The sequence below is a fragment of the Spermophilus citellus genome, assembly GCF_964194105.1.
Source record: "Spermophilus citellus genome assembly, chromosome: 6".
In the NCBI taxonomy this organism is placed as follows: Eukaryota; Metazoa; Chordata; class Mammalia; order Rodentia; family Sciuridae; genus Spermophilus; species Spermophilus citellus.
The window spans coordinates 20,722,597-20,744,683 of record NC_138187.1 but is presented as its reverse complement, the minus strand read 5'-3'; the positions used below and the strand labels follow the sequence as shown (position 1 = coordinate 20,744,683).

Genomic DNA, 22,087 nt, shown 5'->3' with positions numbered 1-22,087 from the left:
TTTTGCCATTGGCCCTCACCCAAATTCGGGAAACCCCTTGAGCCCCCTCAGGCCTTAGCCCCTTTGAGCTGTTCCATGGGCGCCTTTCTTAATCAACTAAAACTTTCCTGTCACTCCTCCTCCCCTTGTGTCCTACCTGCCCTAGCTCATGTTTCTATACAAACTCCTAAGAGAACACACAGACCCGTGTCTTCCTGAACCATCTGTTACTTCTGTTCCAGCACAACCAGGAATTGAATCGGACCCTCTTCAACCGGGTGATGCAGTCTTACTTCGAGAGCTACATTCTCAGTCATTGAAACCTCACTGGACGGGACCCCATACAGTCATATTTCCACCATGCTGGGGCCCACCAAACTCAAAGTTTCTCGCCAACCTCTCCTGTGACTAATCATTAATCTCTCTCAAGCTTCTATCCCAACCCACAGATGGAGCTTCTACATCCAAGCGACATGGCAACAGGAAGGCACCACCCACTCTCAGTTTATGGGTCAAGACGATTGCCCATTCACTGGCTGTAATTGGGCCCTTAATGTTACTGGATTCAACTGGGCCACCTCATCCAACTTATGTTCAGCAATGCTATGCTTCATAGCAGACCAAACTGAGGAATCCTGTAAGCACTGACCTGACACCTATGGCAGATGCCCTTATAATTCATGCAAAAAAACGCTTTCTAGATAAGCCTCGCTATGAGAATCGAGCATATCCCAAATTGACCTTCTAACAGTGGAAAAGGGAGGTACTTGCTTATTTCCTCAGGGAAGAATGTTGTTATTATATTAATGAATCTGGTCTAATAGAAAAAATGTTATTAAATTACAAGAATTATTGACCCAATTGCTCAAACCCACCTCCTCTAATCCCATAACGGGGTTCTTCCAATCCTCTCTCGCCACATACTTGCTACCTCTCTTGGGGCCCCTTATTGGGATGCTCCTTTTTTGCGCCCTCTTGCCCTGCATAATGAAGTTCCTTCAAACCCAATTACAGAAAATTTCTAATCAAACCTTCAACCAGATTCTGCTTAGGCACTACCAGCCTCTGATGACCGATGAGCCCCCAACATCTTCAAGAGAACAGCTCACTCATTGCTGAAGCTCACTACCAGGCACGATGGAATGCAACGGACATCGGACAGCAGGAGACAACGAGCCCGGAGAACCTCTTAATCTGCCACCCTGGATTCTTGAGCCTTTATGTCCTTTTAAGCCTCCTCATGGCCCTTGGCCTCTTCTCTATCAGTCCCCCAACATGGAACTTCTGCCGAAAACTGATCTTTGCTTTAATTTTTATCTTCATCCTGTTTTTGTTTGCTCTGATCTTCTTCAGGTGCTGGTGACGCCATGTCAAGTAATGCTTCCAGTATTTCCTAGAGTCTCTGTTACAGGACCAGTGGCTGATACCAACAATCTCCTCCATCCAGGACTGGTTCGATGCCATCAACAAATTGTGGCTTCAGGGAACCTTCATAGACTTTACCCCTACTGAAGTAGCTGTCTATAGTCACTGGGTTTTATTTCTGGATGCCATGATATCCCCAGACCTGCCCCCTGAACATTCCTCCACTTCCCCTTCTAGGCCCCACGCCGCCCCCACACAGCAGGAAGCAGCCAGATCTGACCAACCACGCCCCAGTTTCTAAGAAAACAAAAAGGGAGGAATGTTGGGAAAAGTATATCGGCAGCCACACCCCAGAGAAAAACCCCAACATGGCGCCTAACGACCTTCTCTTCCTACTTTCCCCTTTTTTTCCACTGGCGCAAAAAGTTCCCATGGATTGAACTCTCCCACCGGCGCCAATTACAAATCTCGCTGGCAAGGAACCTTAGCCCCAATAAGAACTAATTCCTGGGCTCCAGAACTGATATCTACAAGAACTTGCCAATAAACGGGTGGCCTGCCATTTATATAAGCCCTGCCATCTCTCCTTAGATCTATATAAACACACAGCCTTTTGCAATAAAATTGGAATTGGTATCAGCCACTCAGGAGCCATGAAGCAGGGACTCACTTCTTCCTAGAACTATTAGGCTCCGACATAATTTTTCTTTCCTATCCCATGCTGCCTCAAAACAGCCTTCCTTGCTCTGTTCCGCCCCCATCCCTTCGCCCTGCCCACTCAGCACTCTGGACCTGCCCTGCCCTCAGAGCCTGCAGTTCCAGAAATGCCTGAGGCTGCTCTGCCCTGAGCCCTGGGTGCCTTGAGACCAAACTGGAGCCAGCAGGAAGGTGAGTGGCCCTGTACCCCATTTTCCCCTCCCCTCCCTTGACGTGATCTGTTAGAAAAAGCCATCTGTTAACCTTCACAGCAGGGACAAAGTTTGGGGAGCCCTGCAGGAGCCAGATCAGAGCTGAGGGACCATCTGACCCTTGGGCTCTTTCTCTTCATTTCAGTTCTGTTGTTTCCTGTAGGTTAAACCCACAGGTTGGATTTTAAGACAGATGTGTGCCTGGATCCAGCTGAATGATAAGGATGGTAACCCTGATGTACCCATTCCCAAACCCCACCTTCCTCCCAGAGGATAGCCATTCCCAGGACTGGCTCCTCACCCGCCCCACTGTGGACCCACAGAAAACAGCTCTGCAGTACCCACTCCACACCTCCACCAATCCCCTGTGTGCCCAGGAGGACACAAGCCTGGGTCCCTGCCCAGCTCCTGCTCCAACATCTTCAAGGTGCTCCTTTCACTTGATCGGGCACCTATTTGATTCCTTGACTGGGACTCTACCTCCCAGTTCTTTTCCCATGGACCACCCATCTCAATAGACAACTCCAGCCTGGCCCGAGTCCCCTTCCCCTCTTTTTCTGAGTGATCAGTTTTGCTCATTCATATGCTCATTCAACTGACTAGGCCCTCAGGACCAGCCAAGTTCAACTGCTCAATCAGTCCCATTGGTCCTGGAGCCAAGATGGAGCTTGGTGGGCAAGTGGGATCCCAGGCCTGGCTGGCCTGAGGTGTTTCCAGATGTGAAGGGCCCAGAGAGGGGAACATCAGAGATGAGCCCACTGGGGCTGTGTCTCAGCAAGGGAGGAAGAGCAATGAGCTGCATGTTAAGAGTTAGGATGGGCAGGGCAGCTAGTGCACGGCCCGGTGGGAGAGGACTTGACTGACATGCAAGAGACCCTGGGTTCCACCCTCAGCACCACAGACAATACAAAACAAACGAAAAACAAACAAAAAGGAACAGGCAGAGCCTGCAGGAATTTCTCAACTGCTGAAGAAATCACTAGAATCACTGGGAGAGCTTCCAAATCTGTGTATCTGGACTCCAACCCCTGATATTGCTGTGGCGGGGCACTGGGGTCATGGAAAGTTCTGCAAGCAATCAGAAGGTGCAGCCTGAGCTGTAAACAACGGCACTGTAGTTAAACCTTCCTTCCAATCCTAGCTCTCCACTTAGTAGTTTAGAGAAGCTGAGCAAATAACTGGACCTACTGCAGCCTCGGTGTCCTTATCTCAAAGCAACAACCCAGTGAATGCTGTTTTTTTATGGTATTCAGAGAAGAAGAGCAGGCGCTGGCCCCTGACTCAGCAGCATGGAGCTGGTCCAGGACACCTCCCGCCCTCCACTGGTCAAGGTGAAGGGGGTCCCGCTCATCAAGTACTTTGCAGAGGTGATGGGGCCACTTCAGAGCTTCCAGGCCTGGCCTGATGATGTGCTCATCAGCACCTACCCCAAGTCTGGTAAGTGAGGAGGGTCACCCTGCTCCCCCACTGGGGCTGCAACCCTGACCTTGGTCACCAGGGCCCAGCCCTCCATCCTGCTCATATCTGCTTCTCTCTCTTCCAGGCACCACTTGGTTGAGCGAGATACTGGAGATGATCTATCAGGGTGGTGACCTAGAGAAGTGTCACCGGGCACCCATTTACATACGCGTACCCTTCCTTGAGTTTAAATGTCCAGGGGTTCCATCAGGTGTGTGGCAGGATCCAGGGGCAAAAAGATCTTAAAGACGGTGGCTCTGGCTCCAGCTCACCATCCTTCTGCTGTCCGCACCTTAGGTCTGGAAACTTTGAAAGATACACCCGCCCCTCGGCTCCTCAAGACACACTTGCCCCTGGGCCTGATTCCCCAGAGTCTGCTGGATCAGAAGGTCAAGGTGAGTGGCAGTGGAGGTCACTAGGCCTTTCCAGCTTTGGTTCTGTTCTGCAGGGAAAGTCTCTTCAAGCTTTGTCTCTGCACAAGTGGGAAGGCCACCTGCCCTCACTATTGCAGGGCCAAGACGAGGAGGAGAGCGAGACTCTTCAGTGCAGACCCGAGGGCAGGGGAGCCTGGTGCTCAGAGGCTCACAGAGGGGCTAGAGGGTCCCCTGCCTGCCTTGTTCTCCATCTGGGTGTGTGGTGGAATCCCAGGGGTCAGGTTAGGATGAAGTATGGCTCCAGGGACCAGCCAGGAGTCTCCCATCAAAGCTGAGGTCAGATCCCAGCTGCCGTAGCCATCCCTGAGGTCTCCAGCAAGTCAGCCTCAAGGCCTCAGAGTGTTCCCTTGTCAAGCTGAGAGGGGACCCCCCCACAGGCGTGCTATGAAGGGGGCCAGGCAGCCAGGAGGGCAGGCAGTCCTGGGGTGTGTGTGTGGGGTGATATAGCTCACAGAGGGTATCATCTGTCCCTGCAGGTGATCTATGTTGCCCGCAATGCAAAGGACGTGGCTGTCTCCTATTACAACTTCTACAAAATGGCCAAATTGTACCCTGACCCTGGCACCTGGGACAACTTCCTGGAGAAGTTCATGGATGGACAAGGTGGGCCCCAATCTGGAGGAAGGAGAGGGCTGGAGCTGAGGATGGCCACCTAAAACTCTTACCAAATCCTGCTGGTCTCCTTCCCCAGTGTCCTATGGGTCATGGTACCAGCACGTGCAGGAGTGGGGGAGGTTGAGCCGTACCCACCCCGTGCTCTACCTCTTCTATGAAGACCTGAAGGAGGTGAGATCCCCCTGCTACCACTCCATCCATGTCCTACCTGGGGGACAGGAACCTCAAGGGACCTGACAAGGCCCTCAGGACCCTCCCCATTGGCAGGCCCACCCAGCCCAGGACTCCCCACACTGCCTTCCCATCCAGGACTGTAGAGAGAGCTCAGCTCAGGGCCCAGCACAGTCCTTATCTCCTAACACCTGGGTCAGCTACACATGTGGTCATGGGTCAGCTGTTTGTTGTTTCCATGTCCCCCTGCACAAGGCTGCGCCACACCTGGGGCCACAGTTCTAAAGGAAGACTGTCCCTCCTTTCTCCTAAGGCACTAATCAGGGCTCACTCCAGGACCCTAAGGCAGAGAGCTAGTAGTTTTGGTCCAGGGAAAGAAGGCCAGGGTGAAGCAGCTAGGTCTGGGAATTTTTGAAATGGAAGGGGCCAGCTCCCCCCATGTGACACCAGAGAGGGAACTTCCCCTGTGTTTGCTCAGTAAGCAATCCAAGCCCCCCTGAAGAGCTTATGTCTTGCTTCAGAACCCCAAAAAGGAGATTAAAAAGATCCTGGAGTTTCTGGGGCGCTCCCTGTCAGAGGAGACGGTGGATCACATCGTCCAGCACACATCCTTCAAGGAGATGAAGAAGAATCCCATGGCTAACTACACCACCATACCAACTGAGATGATGGACCATAGTATTTCTCCCTTCATGAGGAAAGGTGTGTGCAGGCCAGGGTGAGCGGCTGCAGAAGGGAGGGTGAAACCCAGAGCCTACCCTGGGCCACTTCAGACCACCTATGTGGGCAGGTACTCAGGCCTCCTCTTTCCCCCCACCCCAGGCATCACAGGAGACTGGAAATCCATCTTCACTGTGGCTCAGAATGAGCACTTTGACGCCCACTATGCTGAGAAGATGGCAGGCTGCAAGCTCAACTTCCGCTGGCAGCTCTGAGTGGTGTCGTGGGGAGCCACTGCAGCAAGGAAGCATGGGCACAAGCCTGACCCATGACCTCAGGAATGAAACATGATGTGTCCAACAAGAGGCTCTGTTGGAAGCCAGGAGAACACCTGAGACAAAGTAAATCCAACTGGGACCAAGTAGGGCCCTCTGCCCCACAGTCTATAGCTCCTACCTGCTCTTTCGGGGAAGGGAAAGAGGATCTACAGGAGGAAGACCCAAGAGACATGAGAGAAGAGAAAGACCATTTGACCCTGTAAGATCCTCTGTTGTTTCTCCCTCCAGTCTGCTGGCCAGCTTCACTTTTTCTTGGACCCCTTACAAGCCACCTCTCTCTCACTGGGCACTTAACCACTGAGCTGCATCTTAAACACTTTTCATTTTTTATTTTGAAACAGGGTCTCACTACATTACTGAAAGTCTCCCTGTTTTGCTGAGGCTGATCTCAAACTTGCAGTACTCTTGTCTCAGCCTCCATAGTCACTGGGATTATGGTGTGTGCACCACTATGCTCGACTTAGAACAGAGCCTTGAGGAGGAGGAAGTGAGGACAGTTAAGTACCTGGGATTGGAGGCAGGATCTGAGTTCAACAGGTATGATGAGATATATCAGCACTAAGGTGGCGAGCCTCTTGGCTACGCTCCAGGATGGTTTTGAGGATGGTTCATGGTTTGATTGAAGGCAAATGCTGGTTGGAGATTCAGCATCTGAAGGAGATGCAATATGGCTACTTAGATGAAGGCTGCATTTCCAGTTGTTTATAGATTGGAATTCAAGCAATAAGAGTATGATGTTTGGGCTGGGGATGTGGCTCAAGCGGTAGCGCGCTCGCCTGTCATGCGTGCGGCCCGGGTTCGATCCTCAGCACCACATACAAACAAAGATGTTGTGTCCGCCGAAAACTAAAAAATAAATATTAAAAAAAAAATTCTCTCTCCCTCTCTCTAAAAAAAATAAATAAATAAAAGAGTATGATGTTTTAGTGCGATGGACGAAAGAGGGAATTGGCTGAAATCCAATATTGGACAGTCAGAGTCTCTGACTCGGAAATTCAGGTACATTGGATGAAGTACAAGAAAGAGTAATTGAAGCCCAACTGATAGCAGCAGCAGCAGTGGGGTTCATTGGAGAGAACAGGGGTAACACAACCAGAGAGAGAAACACAATAGGGCAGATTCGGCACAGGAAAAACTGTAGAATGAAAAGCAGGCTGAACTTAGCTGGACTAGTAGCTGCACAGTGAACTGGTGCCTGAAAAGTGCTCTGTTTCTCAACTGGCAAGCGGAGAACAAGCGCTGGATTCATCTTCAGGCCATGCTGCAGCTTGGGGAGCCCTGGAGATCACAGCAAATATAACCGTACTCTCCTGGCAAGTGCCTACCATGTGGCCTAATGTGTGCCTAACAGAATGTAAGTGAAACAAACAGGCACAGAGACAACTGTCCCCAGGGGGATTCAAGTCAGAGATAAGAAAGGCAGTGCACCTCACTTTTCCTTTGAGTCTGATAACTCATGACCAGCTAAAGAAGGTTAGGGAACTGAACAGGTGTGATTACCTTGAGGGATTTGGCCTGGGAAGGTTGTATTCATGAGCAGTGAAATGTGTGAGACCTCCGGAGGGTTGACTCCCCAGCTCCATGAGTTCTTGGGAGGCTTCTGAGATCCAGATTCCCAGTAGAGACTGGTATCTGATTGTCATTAGGGGTGTATTGCTCCAATCTCTCCACACAATAGTGCCCCTAAGTAGACCTAGGCCATAATTTCCCTTCTAGAACTCTGCAGCAGCCCTATCCTGGGAGTGCATCAGTCTGGTCTGTCCAGATAAAGCTCCAGTTGACGGTACTTCCCAGAGGTAATGACCATCTATCCCAGTTGACAGTTTTGTCCACCTCAGTGGAGACAATTCTTTCACTTTTCATTATGAATCTTCTTTCTTTCTTTCTGGTATCGTTTTGTTGTCATTGTCAGGAAATAAACATCTCAATAATAACAGTGAATATAAATGGTCTCAACTCTCCAATTAAAAGACATAGTCTGGAAGAAAGGATTAAAAATAAAACCTAAATATATGTCATTTGCAAGAGACTCACCTTGCAGGCAGAGACAGCCACAGGTTGAAAGAATGGAAATTAATACACCATGCAAACGGAGCCCTAAAACAAGCAGGAGAAGCTATTCTCAGATCTGACAAAGCAAACTTCAAGCCAAACTTAATCAGAAGAGACAAAAATGGTCACTTCATACTGGTAAAGGGAAAAATCCAAGAAAAAGATACAATGATAATAAATACTTATGCCCCAAACATCACTTAAAGATTCAGACAAACCCTGGTACAATAATATCTTGGGTGATTTCAACACACCTCTCTCACCAATAGATAGGTCATTCACACATAAACTCAGTAAAGACTCTTCAGACCTAAATATATTATAAATCAAATGAACTTAACAGACGCCTATAGCATATTTCATCCAACAAGAACTGAGTATACTTTCTTCTCAGCTGCACATGGTACCAAAATAAAATACATTTTAGGCCACAAAGCAACGCTTCGAAAATACAGAAAAAAAATCAATATAATACCTTTTATCTTATCTGATCATGATGGAATAAAACTAGAAATCAACACCAAAAAAAAACCCTGTAGAAACTATATAAACGTGAGGATTGAAGAATGAACTTTTGAATGATGAAGGGGTGATAGAAGAAATTAGGGGGAAATTTTAAAACTTCTTAGAATCTAACATATCAAAACCTCTGCCTGTGGGACTGGGGTTGTGGTTCAGTGGTAGAGCACTCACCTCAAATGTGTGAGACCCTAGGTTTGATCCTCAGCACCACATAAAATAAGTTAAATAAAGGTATTATGTCCAACTACAACTAAAAAATACATATTAAAAAAAAAAAAAAAAAAAAAAAAAAAACCTCTGCCTGTAATCCCAGCAGCTCAGGAGGCTGAAGCAGGAAAATCGAGAGTTCAAAGCCAGCTTCAGCAAAAGCAAGGCACTAAGCAACTCAGTGAGACCCTGTTTCTAATTAAAATACAAAATAGGGCTAGGAGGTGGCTCAGTGGCAGAGTGCCCCTGAGTTCAAAGTTCTGGGACTTTGCTCTGAGAACTTTCTGTTCAAAGGTACAGGACAAAGTTGCCCAGGAGCCCTGCCTGAGGAAGTTCTATGTAAAGGTACAGAACAATAACAGTCTTGACCTTGAGCTCAGACACCACCTGCCAGGATTAGAGAATTCTGAGCAAAACAAGATAACCACAATATCTTGCAAGTGCTGCAACCTTCAATCCTGCCTGCTTTGCAAGAGTTTTAGATAGTGGGCTTCCTGGGTGCAGCAAGATAATAACAGAATGTTCCTAGCACTGTAACAGTAGAATAGCTACAAAAAAAAAAAATGTTTCTTGTTCTGTACCTTTTTAGTGCACAAAGAAAAATGCCCCTATAGTTTTGACTTCCTGATTGTGAGGCCCTATATAATAAATGTGCTGAGCCAGATCTGGGTCACTGTTCCTCCATCAGAGGTCAGTGTCCCACCTGGTCCCAGCTCTCTTTTTGTGTTTGTGTGTCTTTCTTAATCCCCCACCACCCCTCACCAGTTTCTAGGGTTTGGCCGGGCAGTTCACAGCAGGACACTATCAAGGTAGTTCTCAAAGGAAAGTTTATAACTGTGAATGCCTATATGAGAAAATCAGAAAGATCCCAAATAAACAACCTAATGATGTATCTCATGGCCCTTGAAAAAGAACAAATAAATTCCAAAGCCGTAGAAGGAAGGAAATAATTAAGATCAGAGCCAAAATCAATGAAATAGAGAATAATACAAAGTATAAATGAAATGAAGACTTGATTCTTTGAAAAGATAAACAAGATTGATAAACCTTAGCAAAACTAACAGAGAGAGAGAGAGAGAGAGAGAGAGAGAGAGAGAGAGAGACCCAAATTAAATAAAATTAGAGATGAAGGCAAGAAAGTGGCACATGCCCATAATCCCAAGGGCTATGGCAGGAGGATCACAAGTTCAAGGCCAGCCTCAACAACTTAAGAAGGCCCTAAGCAACTTATCAAGACCTTATCTCAAAAAAATAAAATAAAATAAAAAGGGAAGGGGATGTGGCTCAGCGGTTAAGCGCCCCTGGGTTCAATCCCCAGTACAAAAAAAGAAAGAAAAAAGAAAAAGGAGAAGTCACCACAGACATCATAGAAATCCAGAAGAGCATTAGGAACTATTCTGAAACTTACACTCCAAAAAATTAGAAAGTCTTAGATACATTTCTAGATATATGTACCTGCCAAGATTGAATCAGAAGGTCATTAAAAAAACTAAACAGACCAAAATCTATCAATGAGAAAAAAGCAGTAATAAAAAGTTTTCCAACAAAGAAAATCCCAGAATGAGATGGAGTCTCAATTTTAAAGAACTAATGTCAATGCTTCTCAAATTATTGCATGAAATAGAAAGGGATAGAACATCTCCAAATTCATTCTATGAAGCCAGTGTCTGATATCAAAATCATATAAGGACACATCATCGAAAGAAAACTATAGACCAATATCCCTGATAAACTCAGATGCTAAAATTATTAATAAAATATTAGCAAGTCATATTCAACAACATATTAAGAAAAGTGCACATCATGACAAAGTTGGTTTTATCACAGGTTGCAAGAATGGTTTAACATATGCAAATCAATAAATTACACATAAATAGAATTAAGGACAAAAATCACATAGTCACCTCAATAGATTCAGAGAAAGCCTTCAACAAAATTCAGCCCCCATTAATGATAAAAGCACTGAAGAAAGTAGGGAGAAAAGGAACCTATCTCAACATCATAAAGTCTACATAAAACAAACCCAAAACCAACATCATGGTGATGGGGAAAAAAAAAAAAACGAAAGCATTTTATTTAAAATCTGGAACGAGACAAGGAGGTCTCCTCACATCACTTCTATTTAATATAATCTTGAAACTCTAGCCAGAGCAACCAGGCAAGAGAAGGAAATTAAGGCATACAAATAGGAAAAGAAGAAGTCAAATTATGTTTGCTGATGACATGATCCTATGTCTGGAAGACCCAGAAAACTCCACCCAAAGACTTCTAGAGCTGATAAACAAATTCAGCAAAGTAGCAGATTACAAAATCAACATATAAAAACCAATAATGACTCTTCTGAAAAATAACCTCTTTTCTATATATCAGCAATAAATTTTCTGAGAAAAAAAAAGTCAGTAAAACAATCTCATTTGCAGTAGACTTAAAAAAAATAGGGATAAATCTAACTAAGGAGGTAAAAGACGATGAAAAATACAGAACATTGAAGAAAGAAACTGAAGAAACAAGAATAATCAATATTGTTAAAAGGCCACAGTACCAAAAGCAATATATAGATTCAGTGCAATACCCATCAAAATAACCAGTGACACTCTACATAGAACTAGGGAAAAAAATAGTCCTAAAATTCATTTGGAAGAATAAAGACCCAGAATAGCCAAAATAGTTCCAAGCAAAAAAAAAAAAAAAAAAAAAGCAATAATAGATGCATCAAAATACATGACTTCAAATTATATTGCAGAGCTATAGTAACAAAACTTCATGGTACTGGCACAAAAACAGACACATAGACCAGTGGGTGGCACAGAATAGAAGACACAGAGACAAACCCACACAGATAAAGATCCTTGACAAAGCATCCAAAAACATACATTGGAGAAAAAGAGCCTTTTGAACAATGGTGCTGGGAAAACTGGTTATCCATATGTAGAAGAATGAGATTATATCTTTATTGCTCACCCTGCACAAAAGTCAACTAAGAATGGATCCAAGACCTATGTTAGACCAGAAACTATGCAACTTGTAGAAAAAAACTTGGATCAACACTCCAGCATACAGGCAATAACTCCCTCAATAAGACCCCCTAAGCTCAGGAAATAATGCCAAGAATTAATAAATGAAATAGCATCAAATTAAAAAAGCTTCTGCCAAGCAAAGGAAACAACAATGTGAAAAGGGAACTTACACATGAGAGAAAATCTTTACTTGCTTCTCTTCTCACAGAGGATTAATATCCAGAATGTATAAAGAACTTGAAAAAGTTACATTAAAAAAATAACCCAATTAGGAGATTGGTTTGTGACTCAGAGGTAGAGCGCTCATCTAGCATGCGTGAGGCACTGGGTTCAATCCTCAGCATCACATAAATATTTTTTAAAAAAATGTGGGGCTGAGGTTGTGGCTCATCAGTAGAGCACTTGCCTAGTGCATGCAAGTCCCGGGGTTCGATCCTCAGCACCACCTAAAAATAAATAAATAGAACAAAGGTATTGTGTCCAACAACAACTAAAAAATAAATATTTAAAAAAATGTGTCCACCTATAACTAAAAAATAAATATTAAAAAAATAACCCAATTAATAAATGTGCAAATAAACTAAATAAATGACTCTGAAAAGAAAAAATACAAATGGCCAACAAATATATGAAGAAATAGTCAACATCTTTAGTAATTAGGAAAATGCAAGTCAAAACTACATTGAGGACTGGGGTTGTAGCTCAGTGGTTCAGTGCTTCCTTAGCATGTGTGAGGCACTAGGTACGATTCTCAACAGCACATATAACTAAGTAAAATAAAGGTCCACTGACAACTAAAAAATACTTTTAAAAAACTACGTTGAACATTCATCTCATTCCAGTTAGAATGGCAGCCATCCAGAATACAAATAATAATAAATGCTGGAGAGGATGTGGAGAATGAGGAACACTTTTACATTGTTGGTGGGACTGTACAGTATTACAACCACTGTGGAAATCAGTATGGAGTTTCCTCAGAAGACTAGGAATGAAATCACCATATGGCCCAGCTAATCCTCTTCTCAGTGTTTATCCTAAAGAAATAGTCAGCATACTTCAGTGAGACATGCATATCCACGCTTAAAGCAGCACAATTCACAATAGACAAATCATGGCACCAGCCTAGGTGTCTGTCAATGGATGAATGGATAAAGAAAATGTGGTATATAAACACAATGGAATTTTTTCAGCCATAAAGAATGAAATTATGTCATTTGCAGGACAATGAACTGTATTTAAGAACATCATAATGTTAACATAACATATTAAGTGAAATAAGCCAAACTCAGAAAGTCAAAAGTCTTATGTTTTCTCTCATATGTGGAAGCTGCATAGGAAAAAGGCGGGGGGTGAGGAGTTCAGGGGAGGTTGATCTCAGGAAAATCCAAGGGAGATCAGTAGAATAGGGGAAGGAGGAAGGGAGGGAAAGGAAAGGAAAGGGAAGGGAAAAATTGTATTGTTATACTGTATGCATCTATGGATATGTAACAATGAACCCAACCATTGTGTACACTTATAAAGTACAAAAAAAATACAGGGAAAAGAAGGTTTAGCTTCAGCAGGTGTGGGAGTGGGTGGAGGCTCACAGGCCACGCCCTCCTTTTCTTTCCCTTCCCCCCGGGACATGATCTTTTGGTCTGTGGTGGCCGCCCTTTGGGTAAGAAAGGAGACCAGGTCTGCTGGCTTACAGGTGAAGCCCAAGGACTGTCCCGTCTGGACTGCCCATTGCTCTAGTCCTCCCTGCTAGCCTAGCAGCACCCACGTGCTTCACATTGCCAGAATCTCTGCCTGTCACTGCCACCACTACCCCAACCTGGCCCAAAATCACCAAGCAAGGCCCGTTGGAGACAATGACCATGAAGAGGACATACAGGCTCCCACTGGGCCTTAAACAATGAGGCGACCTGGATTTAAAGTGTTTGTTGAAGGACCAGACAGCTCACACCCTTGAGTTGCTCTGCCCCCACTTGTCACGATGTTCCTCGGGACTAAAACACTCAGGGTCACTCCAGGAGAACTGGGCTGCACAAAATAACCACACAAGGGACAGAGATACCTTTTTTGGGGGGGCCCTGTGACGGCTCCTCTGACCTTAAGGGTCTGAAGAGAGAGAGAAAGAGAGAGAGAGAGAGAGAGAGAGAGAGAGAGAGAGAGAGAGAGAGCGCGAGCGCGAGAGCGCGAGCCAGTGCTAACCCCTTTTATTAAGGAGAAGCTATTCAAATGAGGCAAGGGGTCAGGTTTCAGGGGCTGAGTCTAGCTTCCTGATGTCCCCTGTCAGCAGGTTGACTGACATCTAGGGAGGCCACACCCAAAGGCAGAGCAGGAGAAAGGGACACACAAAGGGCGTTTCCATGGAACATTCTATCCCAAACAGGGCAAAAGAGTAGAATGACAAAGGAATAGGTGAGTATAGCTCCTGAAGACATGCCTTCTACTTCCTGCGCCGGGACAACACCCAAGTCACCAGGAAATGTAGTGATCAGTCAGAGCCTCTTGCTCCAGGATGGAAGGCGTGGGTCATTCAGAGTGACCCCACACCCCCTTCTAACCTGGGAAGGGCAGTGCTCACGGGTCCTCGGACCCACCACTATCAACAGTCCTTTCTCTTGTGTGGAAGGCTCTTTCCTAGACCTTCAGAGTTGACCACGTGCCACTCTCTTGGGGAGGTCTCCCCTGGCTCCATCAAAAATTATAGCTCTTCCTTGTGGTCGGCCTGTTTCCCCAATGTATGAGTTTATTGTGGTTCTGGGGATAGAAATTTGAGCCACTCTGTCACTGAGAACATCCCCATCATTTTTTATTTTGCATGGTCTTGCTAAGTTGGCTGAAATGGCCAAGAACATACAATCCTCCTGATTCCGCTGACCCAGTCGCTAGCCTTGCAGTTGTGTGCATAGAGACTGGCCGGCTGCTGCCCAGCAACACTGACTTGGGTGAAGCATGTGTTCTTGTCTCAAATAGAACAAATTTTATTATCTTGAAACCTGCTTCCCCACTCTTCAGTAAAGTCCAGGAGGGCAGATCTTGTTCACTTTCAGAACAGAACACAGAGCACAAAGCAGATGGTCAATCAATACCTAATAAATTAACAGATGGAGGCCTGGCTTCTACTGACTCCTCAGTAAATGTGAGTTACAACCTTTCTACTCTTCCCTACCTGCCACCATTTACTGGGTAAAGACAGTCCCCTGTGTTGCCACATCCCGGCTGTCCCTAAAGACCCATGTGATCTGCCTGGCAGAGGAATTTCTTTAGGAAGAGCCAGAGCAGCTTCTGCCCCTGAGGGCCAATGTCCTAGGTGAGTGCTGTCCTCTTTCCCAGTCTGGCTTAGCTCTGGGGAGAGGGTGCCCAGTGGTCCAGTCCAGGCTGGGGCAGCTGAGTCCTTGGCACCCAGGGCCAGGGCTGCAAGGGGCTTGAGAAGTCTCATCTCCTGCCAACAGCACCTTTGGCAGCTGTGAGAAGTCACTGCTTTGGGGAGACCTGATCTGGCTGTGCCAAGTGGGCACTGAGGAGGAAGAGGTTGGCTGGGAATGAGAAGAGCTGAGAAGTGATTCTGGCCCCAGCCTCCCTACCTGCCTCCATCCTATGGCTGCATTTCACCAAGCTCTTATCCCCACAGGAACACTGGACAGACATTCTGGACCCCTGACCCTCAGCCTCCTCAAGTCTTCCCTTCTACTTTTTTTGTGCCCCTCCCCCCATCCATCTTGATCTGGACAATTTTTATTTGAGTATAATAGGAAGTTTTGAGTTAGGGGAACTTCTTCTGGTGTTTCTGGGGAATACTGGGTAAAGGAAACAGAAACTGGAGGAGGGGCCTCTGGACCAGCCTCTCCCCTGCCCAGAGGCCTCTCTGCCTGACTTTGTCCAGCTTGGCGCTTAGGACACACTACACTTGGGAGACTCAGGAGACTCCCACTGTGGCACAACCTCCCACCTTCAGTGCCCAGCTAGAATGTGATTGTAATCCAAATAGAAAATGCAGAGGAGGTGGGGAGCTCTCCCTCCATGTGACCCTCTAATCTTCCTGTCCAGCCTCCTCAGCCCAGGGAAAGAAAAGCACCTGTGGGCTGTGTCCCACCAGCCGTGAGCCACGCTCCTTGAGGTCCCACAGAAGCCATGAAGCAGGGGTTCCCTTCAGCGCTAAAAGGTCCTGGCAACCTGTTCTTTCCAATCCCATGCTGCCTCAAAACAGCCTTCCTTGCTCTGCTCCACCCCGAGTCCCTTGACCCTGCCCACTCAGCACTCTGTACTTGCCCCATGGGCAGAGCCTGCAGTTCTGGAATATCCATGGCTGCTCTGGCCTGGAGCCAGCAGGAAGGTGAACGGCCCTGAACTCCACCTTTCCTCTCGCCTTGCCTCCCTGAACTTGGTCAGTGAGAAGAAGCCGTCTGTGCAAGTCTGTAATCCTTGACTCAGGAGGCTGAGGCAAGAGGATCATAAGTTCAAGGCCAGCCTCAGCAAATTAGTGAGACCCTAAGCAACTTAGCAAGACTTCTGTCTCAAAATTGAATATAAAAGAGGGGGTTGGGAATGTAGATCAGTGATAAAGAGAGAGGAGAGAGAAAGAGAGAGGGAGAGAGGGAGAGGGGGGGGGGAGAGAGAGAGAGAGAGAGAGAGAGAAAAAGACAAAGAGAGAAAGAAAGAAAGAAAGAAAGAAAGAAAGAAAGAGAAAGAAAGAAAGAGAGAGAGAGGAAGGAAGGAAGGAAGGAAGGAAGGAAGGAAGGAAGGAAGGAAGGAAGGAAGGAAGGGAAAAGAAAAGAAAAGAAAAGGGCCCTCTGTTAACTTGCTGTGTAAGGGTGGAGTTTAGGGGAGTGGTCCAGAAGCCCCAATTAAACCTAAAAAAACATCCTCCCCTTGGGTCCTTCCCCTGATTTCTCTAGTTTGTTCTATATGCTAAATGCACATCTTGGGTTTTCAGACAGGTGTGTGTGCTTGGCTCCCCTGGGTGCTAAGGAGAATAACACTGACATGCCCCGTCCCCAAATCACACCCTTCTTTCCAGGAGGACAGCCATTCCCTGGGCTGGCTCCTCACCCCTCCTACTTTGAACCTACAAAACCTTCAGCTCAGAGAGCAGCTCTGCAGTCCCACGTCACACCTCTGCTAATCCAGTGTCCACCAGAAGGCCGCAAGGCCAGTACCCTGAAAGATCAGATGAGTGCCAGATTGGGGGTGGCTGGGCAAGACACCCTTGCCCGGCCCAGCTCCTGGCTCCAACATCTTCTAGGTGCTCCTTTCCTTGTTCAGGCACCATTGGTTCTCTTGGCTGGGGCTTCTACCTCCCTGTTCTTTTCCCATGGACACCCATTCACAATAGGACAACTCTACCCTGGCCTGAGTCCCCCTCCCCTCTCTGCTGAGTGATCAGTTTTGCTCATTCACATGCAAGACTGGCCCACCAACCTCGTTCAGCTGCTCAGTTGGTCCTGTTTGTCCTGGAGCCAAGATGGAGTTTGAGTGGGCAAGTGGCTGGCCTGGGGTGTTTCTGGATGTGAAGGGCCCAGGGAGCTATAGAAGAGGAACAGCACAGAGAGGAGCCCATGGGGAATAGCAAGAGCAGCCAAGCTGACCAGCAAAGCAATTGGCTGGGCAGGAGAGGTGTACATCACAGACAGAGTGCTTGCCTAGCATGCAGGAGGCACTGGGCTCCCTCCTCAGCACTGCAAGCAATACAAAACAAAAATGGAATGGATAGGCCCTAGAAGATTTGTTTTAAGTACTCACTGGAATCTCCTGGAAATCTTCCCAAATCCAATGTCTGTGACCAGATGCCAGGAACTGCTTACACTGCCCTAGAGTCATGGAAAATTCTGCAGGTAAGCAGCAGGTGCAGCCCAAGCAGTGAACCACTGCACTGGGGTTTAGACCTGCCTTCCCATCCCAGCTCCCCGCTCACTAGCTTGGTGAGCTTGTCAACTCACAGAGCCTCCTGAAGTCTGTGTCCTAATCTCAAAGCAACAATCCTCAAATGCTGTTTTGTGATGGAATTCAGAGAGGTAGAGCAGGTGCTGGTCCCTGACTCAGCAGCATGGAGCTGGTCCAGGATAACTCCTGTCCTCTGCTGGTCAGTGTGAAGGGGGTCCCTACCCACCAAGTACTTTGCAGAGGGATGGGGCCACTTCAGAGCTTCCAGACCTGGCCCAATGACCTGCTCATCAGCACCTAACCCAAGTCTGGTAAGTGAGGACGGCCACCTCGCTCCCCTACTGGGGCTGCAGTCCCCACCTTGGTCACCAGAGCCAGGCCCCCACCCTGATCATGCCTGCTTCTCTCCCTTTCCAGGCACCACTTGGTTAAGTGAGATACTGGAGATGATCTACCAGGGTGGAGACATAAGGAAGTGTCATTGGGCCCCCATATATTTTAGGGTGTCCTACCTTGAGTTCAAATGCCCAGGTCTCCCCTCAAGTGCCTGGTGTTGTCCTGGGCCAAGTTCCAGGTTCCAGCTCATCAGACCTTCCCCTGCCCACACCTTAGGCCTGGAGTCTCTAAAAGACACACCTGCTCCACGGATCCTCAAGACCCATTGCCACTGGCCCTGCTTCCCCAAGTCTGAAGGTCAAGGTGAGTGGCAGGGGGCCCACTGGACCATTGCAGCTTTGGTCCTCTTCCTAGGAAAGTCTCTTCAAGCTGTGTCTCCACTCAAGTGTGAAGGCCACCTGCCCTCACTGTGGCAGGGCCAAGACAAGGAGAGTGAGACTGTTTTTTTGGCGGGGCTGGGGGCAGGTACCTGGCATAGAACCTGGTTCATTTAACCACTGAGCCACATCCCTAGCCCTTTTTAAATATTTTAGAGACAGGATGTTGCCAAGTTGCTTAGGTCCTAAGTTGCTGAGGATGCCTTTGAACTTGGGATCCTCCCGCCTCAGCTTCCTGAGCCATTGGGATTAAAGGCTTGGGGCCCCATGCCTTCTTTAGTTCAGACCTGAGAACAGGAGAGCTCAGGCGCTTAGAGGCTCGTACAGGGGCTCGAGAGACTCAGCCTGCCTTGATCTCCATCTGGGTGTGCGGTGGAATTCAAGGGGTCAGATTAGGATGAAGTACAGCTCCAGGGACCAGCCAGGAGTCTCCCATCAAAGCGGAGTTCAGATCCCAGCTGCCGTAGCCATCCCTGAGGTCTCCAGCAAGTCAGCCTCAAGGCCTCGCCTGTTCCCTTGTCAAGCTGAGAGGGAACCCCCCACAGAGGTCCTGTGAGGGGGCCAGGCAGGCAGGAGGGAGGCAGTCCTGGGGTGTGTGCGTGGGGTGGCGTAGCTGGCAGTGGGTGTCATCTGTCCCTGCAGGTGATCTATGTTGCCCGCAATGCAAAGGACGTGGCTGTCTCCTATTACAACTTCTACAAAATGGCCAAGGTGCACCCTGACCCTGGCACCTGGGACAGCTTCCTGGAGAAGTTCGTGGATGGACAAGGTGGGCCCCAATCTGGAGGAAGGAGAGGGCAGGAGCTGAGGATGGCCACCTAAAACTCATACCAAATCCTTCTGATCCCTTCCCCAGTGTCCTATGGGTCATGGTACCAGCACATGCAGGAGTGGGGGGAGCTGAACCGCACCCACCCTGTGCTCTACCTCTTCTATGAAGACCTGAAGGAGGTGAGACTGTCTACTACTTCTATCTATGTCCCACCCAGGAGGCAGGAACCTCAGGGGACCTGACAAGGCCCTCAGGACCATCCCCTTTGGCAGGCCCACCCAGTCCAGGACTCCCCACATTGCCTTCCTGTCCTAGAACCTCAGAGCCAGCCCAGCTCAGGACCCAGCATAGCCCTTATATTCTAGCACCTGGGTCAGCTACACATGCCCAAGGCTGCGCCACACCTGGGGCCACAGTTCTAAAAGATTGTCCCTGCCCTCTCTCCTAAGGCACCACACAGGGCTCACTCCAGAACCCTAAGGCAGAGAGCTAGTCATTTTGCTCCAGGGAAAGAGGCCCAGGGTGAAGCAGCTGGGGCTGGGAGGTTTCCAAGTGGAAATGGCCAGCCCCCACTTCCCATAAGCAATCCAAGCCCTGTCTGAAGAGCCCTTCTACTGCTCTAGAACCTGGAAAGGGAAATTCAGAAAATCATGGAGTTTCTGGGGCGCTCCCTGTCAGAGAAAACTGTGGATCACATCGTCCAGCCACATCCTTCAAGGAGATGGAGAAGAACCCCATGGCTAACTCCAGCACCTTTCCTACTCATATCCTAGACCACAGTATTTCTCCCTTCATGAGGAAAGGTGGGTGCCCCAACGGGAGGGTATTTGGGGAGGGAAGGGTGGAAGCAGCTGCCAGAGCCTGCCTCGAGTCTCTTGGGACCACCTGTGTATGGGACTCCAGCATTACTCTGCCCCTCCCCAGGCATCTCAGGGGACTGGAAATCTGCCCTTACTATGGCCCAGAATGAGCACTTTGACGCCCACTATGCTGAGAAGATGGCAGGCTGCAAGCTCAACTTCCGCTGGGAGATCTGAGTGGTGTCGTGGGCACAAGCCTGACCCATGACCTCAGGAATAAAATACAAAGAGAGAGGTTCACATCTATATGCCAGCTCTCAGGAGGCTAAGACAGGAAGATCCTAAAGTTCGAGGCCAGCCTAGGCTACCTCAAAATAAAATAACATTAAGGAAAAAAAAAGAAAAAGGCAAGGAAGGTTACAAATGCAGCTGAGAGGTAGAGTATGGGTGAGTTCAATTTTCATTATCACCAAAAAATAAAAATTTAAAATATCTATACAATCTGTTCAAGACAGAGATTCTCTTCGAAGACTCTCTGGAGCAGGTAGGGCCCTCTGCCCCACCCCCTACAGAGGAAAGCCAGGAGACATACGAGAGGGGGAAGAATATTTATTTGATCCCAGAAAATCCTCTCTTGCCTTCTCCCATGAGGACGGCAGCAGCAAACCTCCAGTCTGCCAGTTAGCTTCACTTTTTCTTGGGTTCCTTACAAGCCACCACGTACCTCTGGGCCACATTGAGGGGAGGGGAGTAGCCATCTGCATAGGAGGTGTCTTCAAAGAGAACCGAGTAGTCATCTTGGGGCTGCCAGGGCAAACAGGAGGGGTTGGTCAGAGGCTGCTGGCACAGGCCAGCCTTCTCCTGGCCTGGAGCCTGGCCCAGCAGGAACGCTATGAGCTCCCAGCCTCTCTGGTCCTCATCTTTCACTGTGGAGTCAAGGGGTCCAGATGCTCACCCCAGTCCCTGCTACTCCAGAGCTAGTTCTCCAGGGCAGGGGATAAAGAGTGGGAAATAAGAGAGACTCGCTACCCAAGGGTCAGCCTAGACCTGCAAGGATGTCTGGGGCCATTCAGGAGCCCTGTGTTGAGAGGATTAAGGACAGCCCAGAGAGCAGACAGGTGTCCTAGAGGCACAGGGAGAATAGCCTTTAGCTACATCAGGTTACCAACGACCAGAGTCTCACGTGTCAGTGTCAGCAAGAGCTGGGGTGACGGAGGGAGTCAGGAGACATTGGTACATGCTCCTAGCTTGGGCCTGGGGTCCAATTATGGTCAAAGTGAGGAAGGAGGGCAGAGCAGCCTGCTCACTGGGGGCAGGCTCCGGCTCAGGCTGGGCAGGAAGGATTCACAAGGTAGATGCGGGTCCTTTGAGTTATGAGGCCATGAGAGGAGAAAAAGGAAGGACTCGGAAGATGACCCCATGCCCTGTCTGGGAGCCGGGTGTCATGAAAGGCCTGTCCACGAGGCTGCCTTACCCGCTGTGGGGGCGTATGGATCAGGGCACGGTAGAAGCAGGTGGTCTGGGGATACAAGGCCAATACAAGTTGCTCCTTCTGGAATAAGGCCTCAGGGTCCGTCTCAGGGTTGGCTTTCCACTGGGGCAGTGGGATGATGCGCCGGCGGCTCAGGGTGTGTCTCCTGAGGGGAGACCCAATCAGCCCAGGGCCAGGGAGACCACTTGCCAGGAGCCTGGCCACCCATTCCCAGCTGGACACTCACTCTTTGCCTTCTTCATCAATGTCGTCTACCTCATACCTGTGGGGGAACGGAAGGAGGACACCAGGTGTAGCCAGGTGCCCACTGCAAGCCAGGGAGCCAGAAAGAGGAGGAGGGGGAGATGGAGAGTGGGAAAGTGGCCCGAGGAGCCCAGTGCCTCCCACACCTCCTGCCCAGGTGCCCTCGGGGAAGCTCTTCTCCCACTGTGCACACAGGCTGAACAATGCCAGCGGAAGAGGGTGTGGTGAGCAAGGTTCAGCGGGATGAGTGTCCACTCACTTGTTGGTGGCATGGCTGTAACTGACCACCTCTGCCAGGATCCACTGCTCATCCCCATCCACAGCCTTGACCCGCGCAGCCACCTTGTCTCCAGGCTTGGCCACATAGTCCCCTGAGGCTGGAATGGCTCCACAGAGGGGTGGAGGCCTGTGAG

At 48.4% G+C, this 22,087-nt stretch overlaps 1 protein-coding gene and 2 pseudogenes across 6 annotated transcripts in view; 2 read left to right on the top strand and 1 right to left on the bottom strand.

The window, feature by feature from the left end:
• The first annotated feature begins 2,995 nt into the window (after positions 1 to 2,995).
• Positions 2,996 to 6,137, top strand: LOC308651759 (sulfotransferase 1A1-like; annotated as a pseudogene). The gene is made up of 7 exons (XR_014024437.1): positions 2,996 to 3,689; positions 3,796 to 3,921; positions 4,008 to 4,105; positions 4,621 to 4,747; positions 4,836 to 4,930; positions 5,452 to 5,634; positions 5,721 to 6,137. The product of XR_014024437.1 is annotated as a sulfotransferase 1A1-like (transcript).
• A 301-nt stretch (positions 6,138 to 6,438) lies between these two features.
• The window catches only part of SGF29 (SAGA complex associated factor 29), a 29,768-nt gene continuing 14,119 nt past the window's right edge, over positions 6,439 to 22,087 (bottom strand). Inside the window, exons 7-12 of one of the 4 annotated variants that reach the window (XR_014022659.1) lie at positions 21,934 to 22,080; positions 21,658 to 21,693; positions 21,414 to 21,576; positions 20,664 to 20,743; positions 17,454 to 17,521; positions 6,439 to 6,579 (exon numbers count right to left, since the gene is read on the bottom strand). Coding sequence is in view for 3 of the 4 variants with exons in the window: in XM_081299216.1 (XP_081155342.1) it covers positions 6,573 to 6,579; positions 7,963 to 8,025; positions 20,664 to 20,743; positions 21,414 to 21,576; positions 21,658 to 21,693; positions 21,934 to 22,080 (496 nt within the window). In the remaining variant the exon portion in view is untranslated. Of the gene's footprint in view, positions 6,580 to 7,962; positions 8,026 to 17,453; positions 17,522 to 20,532; positions 20,744 to 21,413; positions 21,577 to 21,657; positions 21,694 to 21,933; positions 22,081 to 22,087 lie in introns of those variants that run through there. The other 3 variants (XM_081299216.1, XM_081299218.1, XM_081299217.1) reach the window with 3 other exon arrangements.
• Positions 17,758 to 20,176, top strand: LOC308652243 (sulfotransferase 1A1-like; annotated as a pseudogene). Its single transcript has 6 exons — positions 17,758 to 17,905; positions 18,012 to 18,293; positions 19,010 to 19,136; positions 19,224 to 19,318; positions 19,763 to 19,942; positions 20,064 to 20,176. The product of its transcript is annotated as a sulfotransferase 1A1-like (transcript).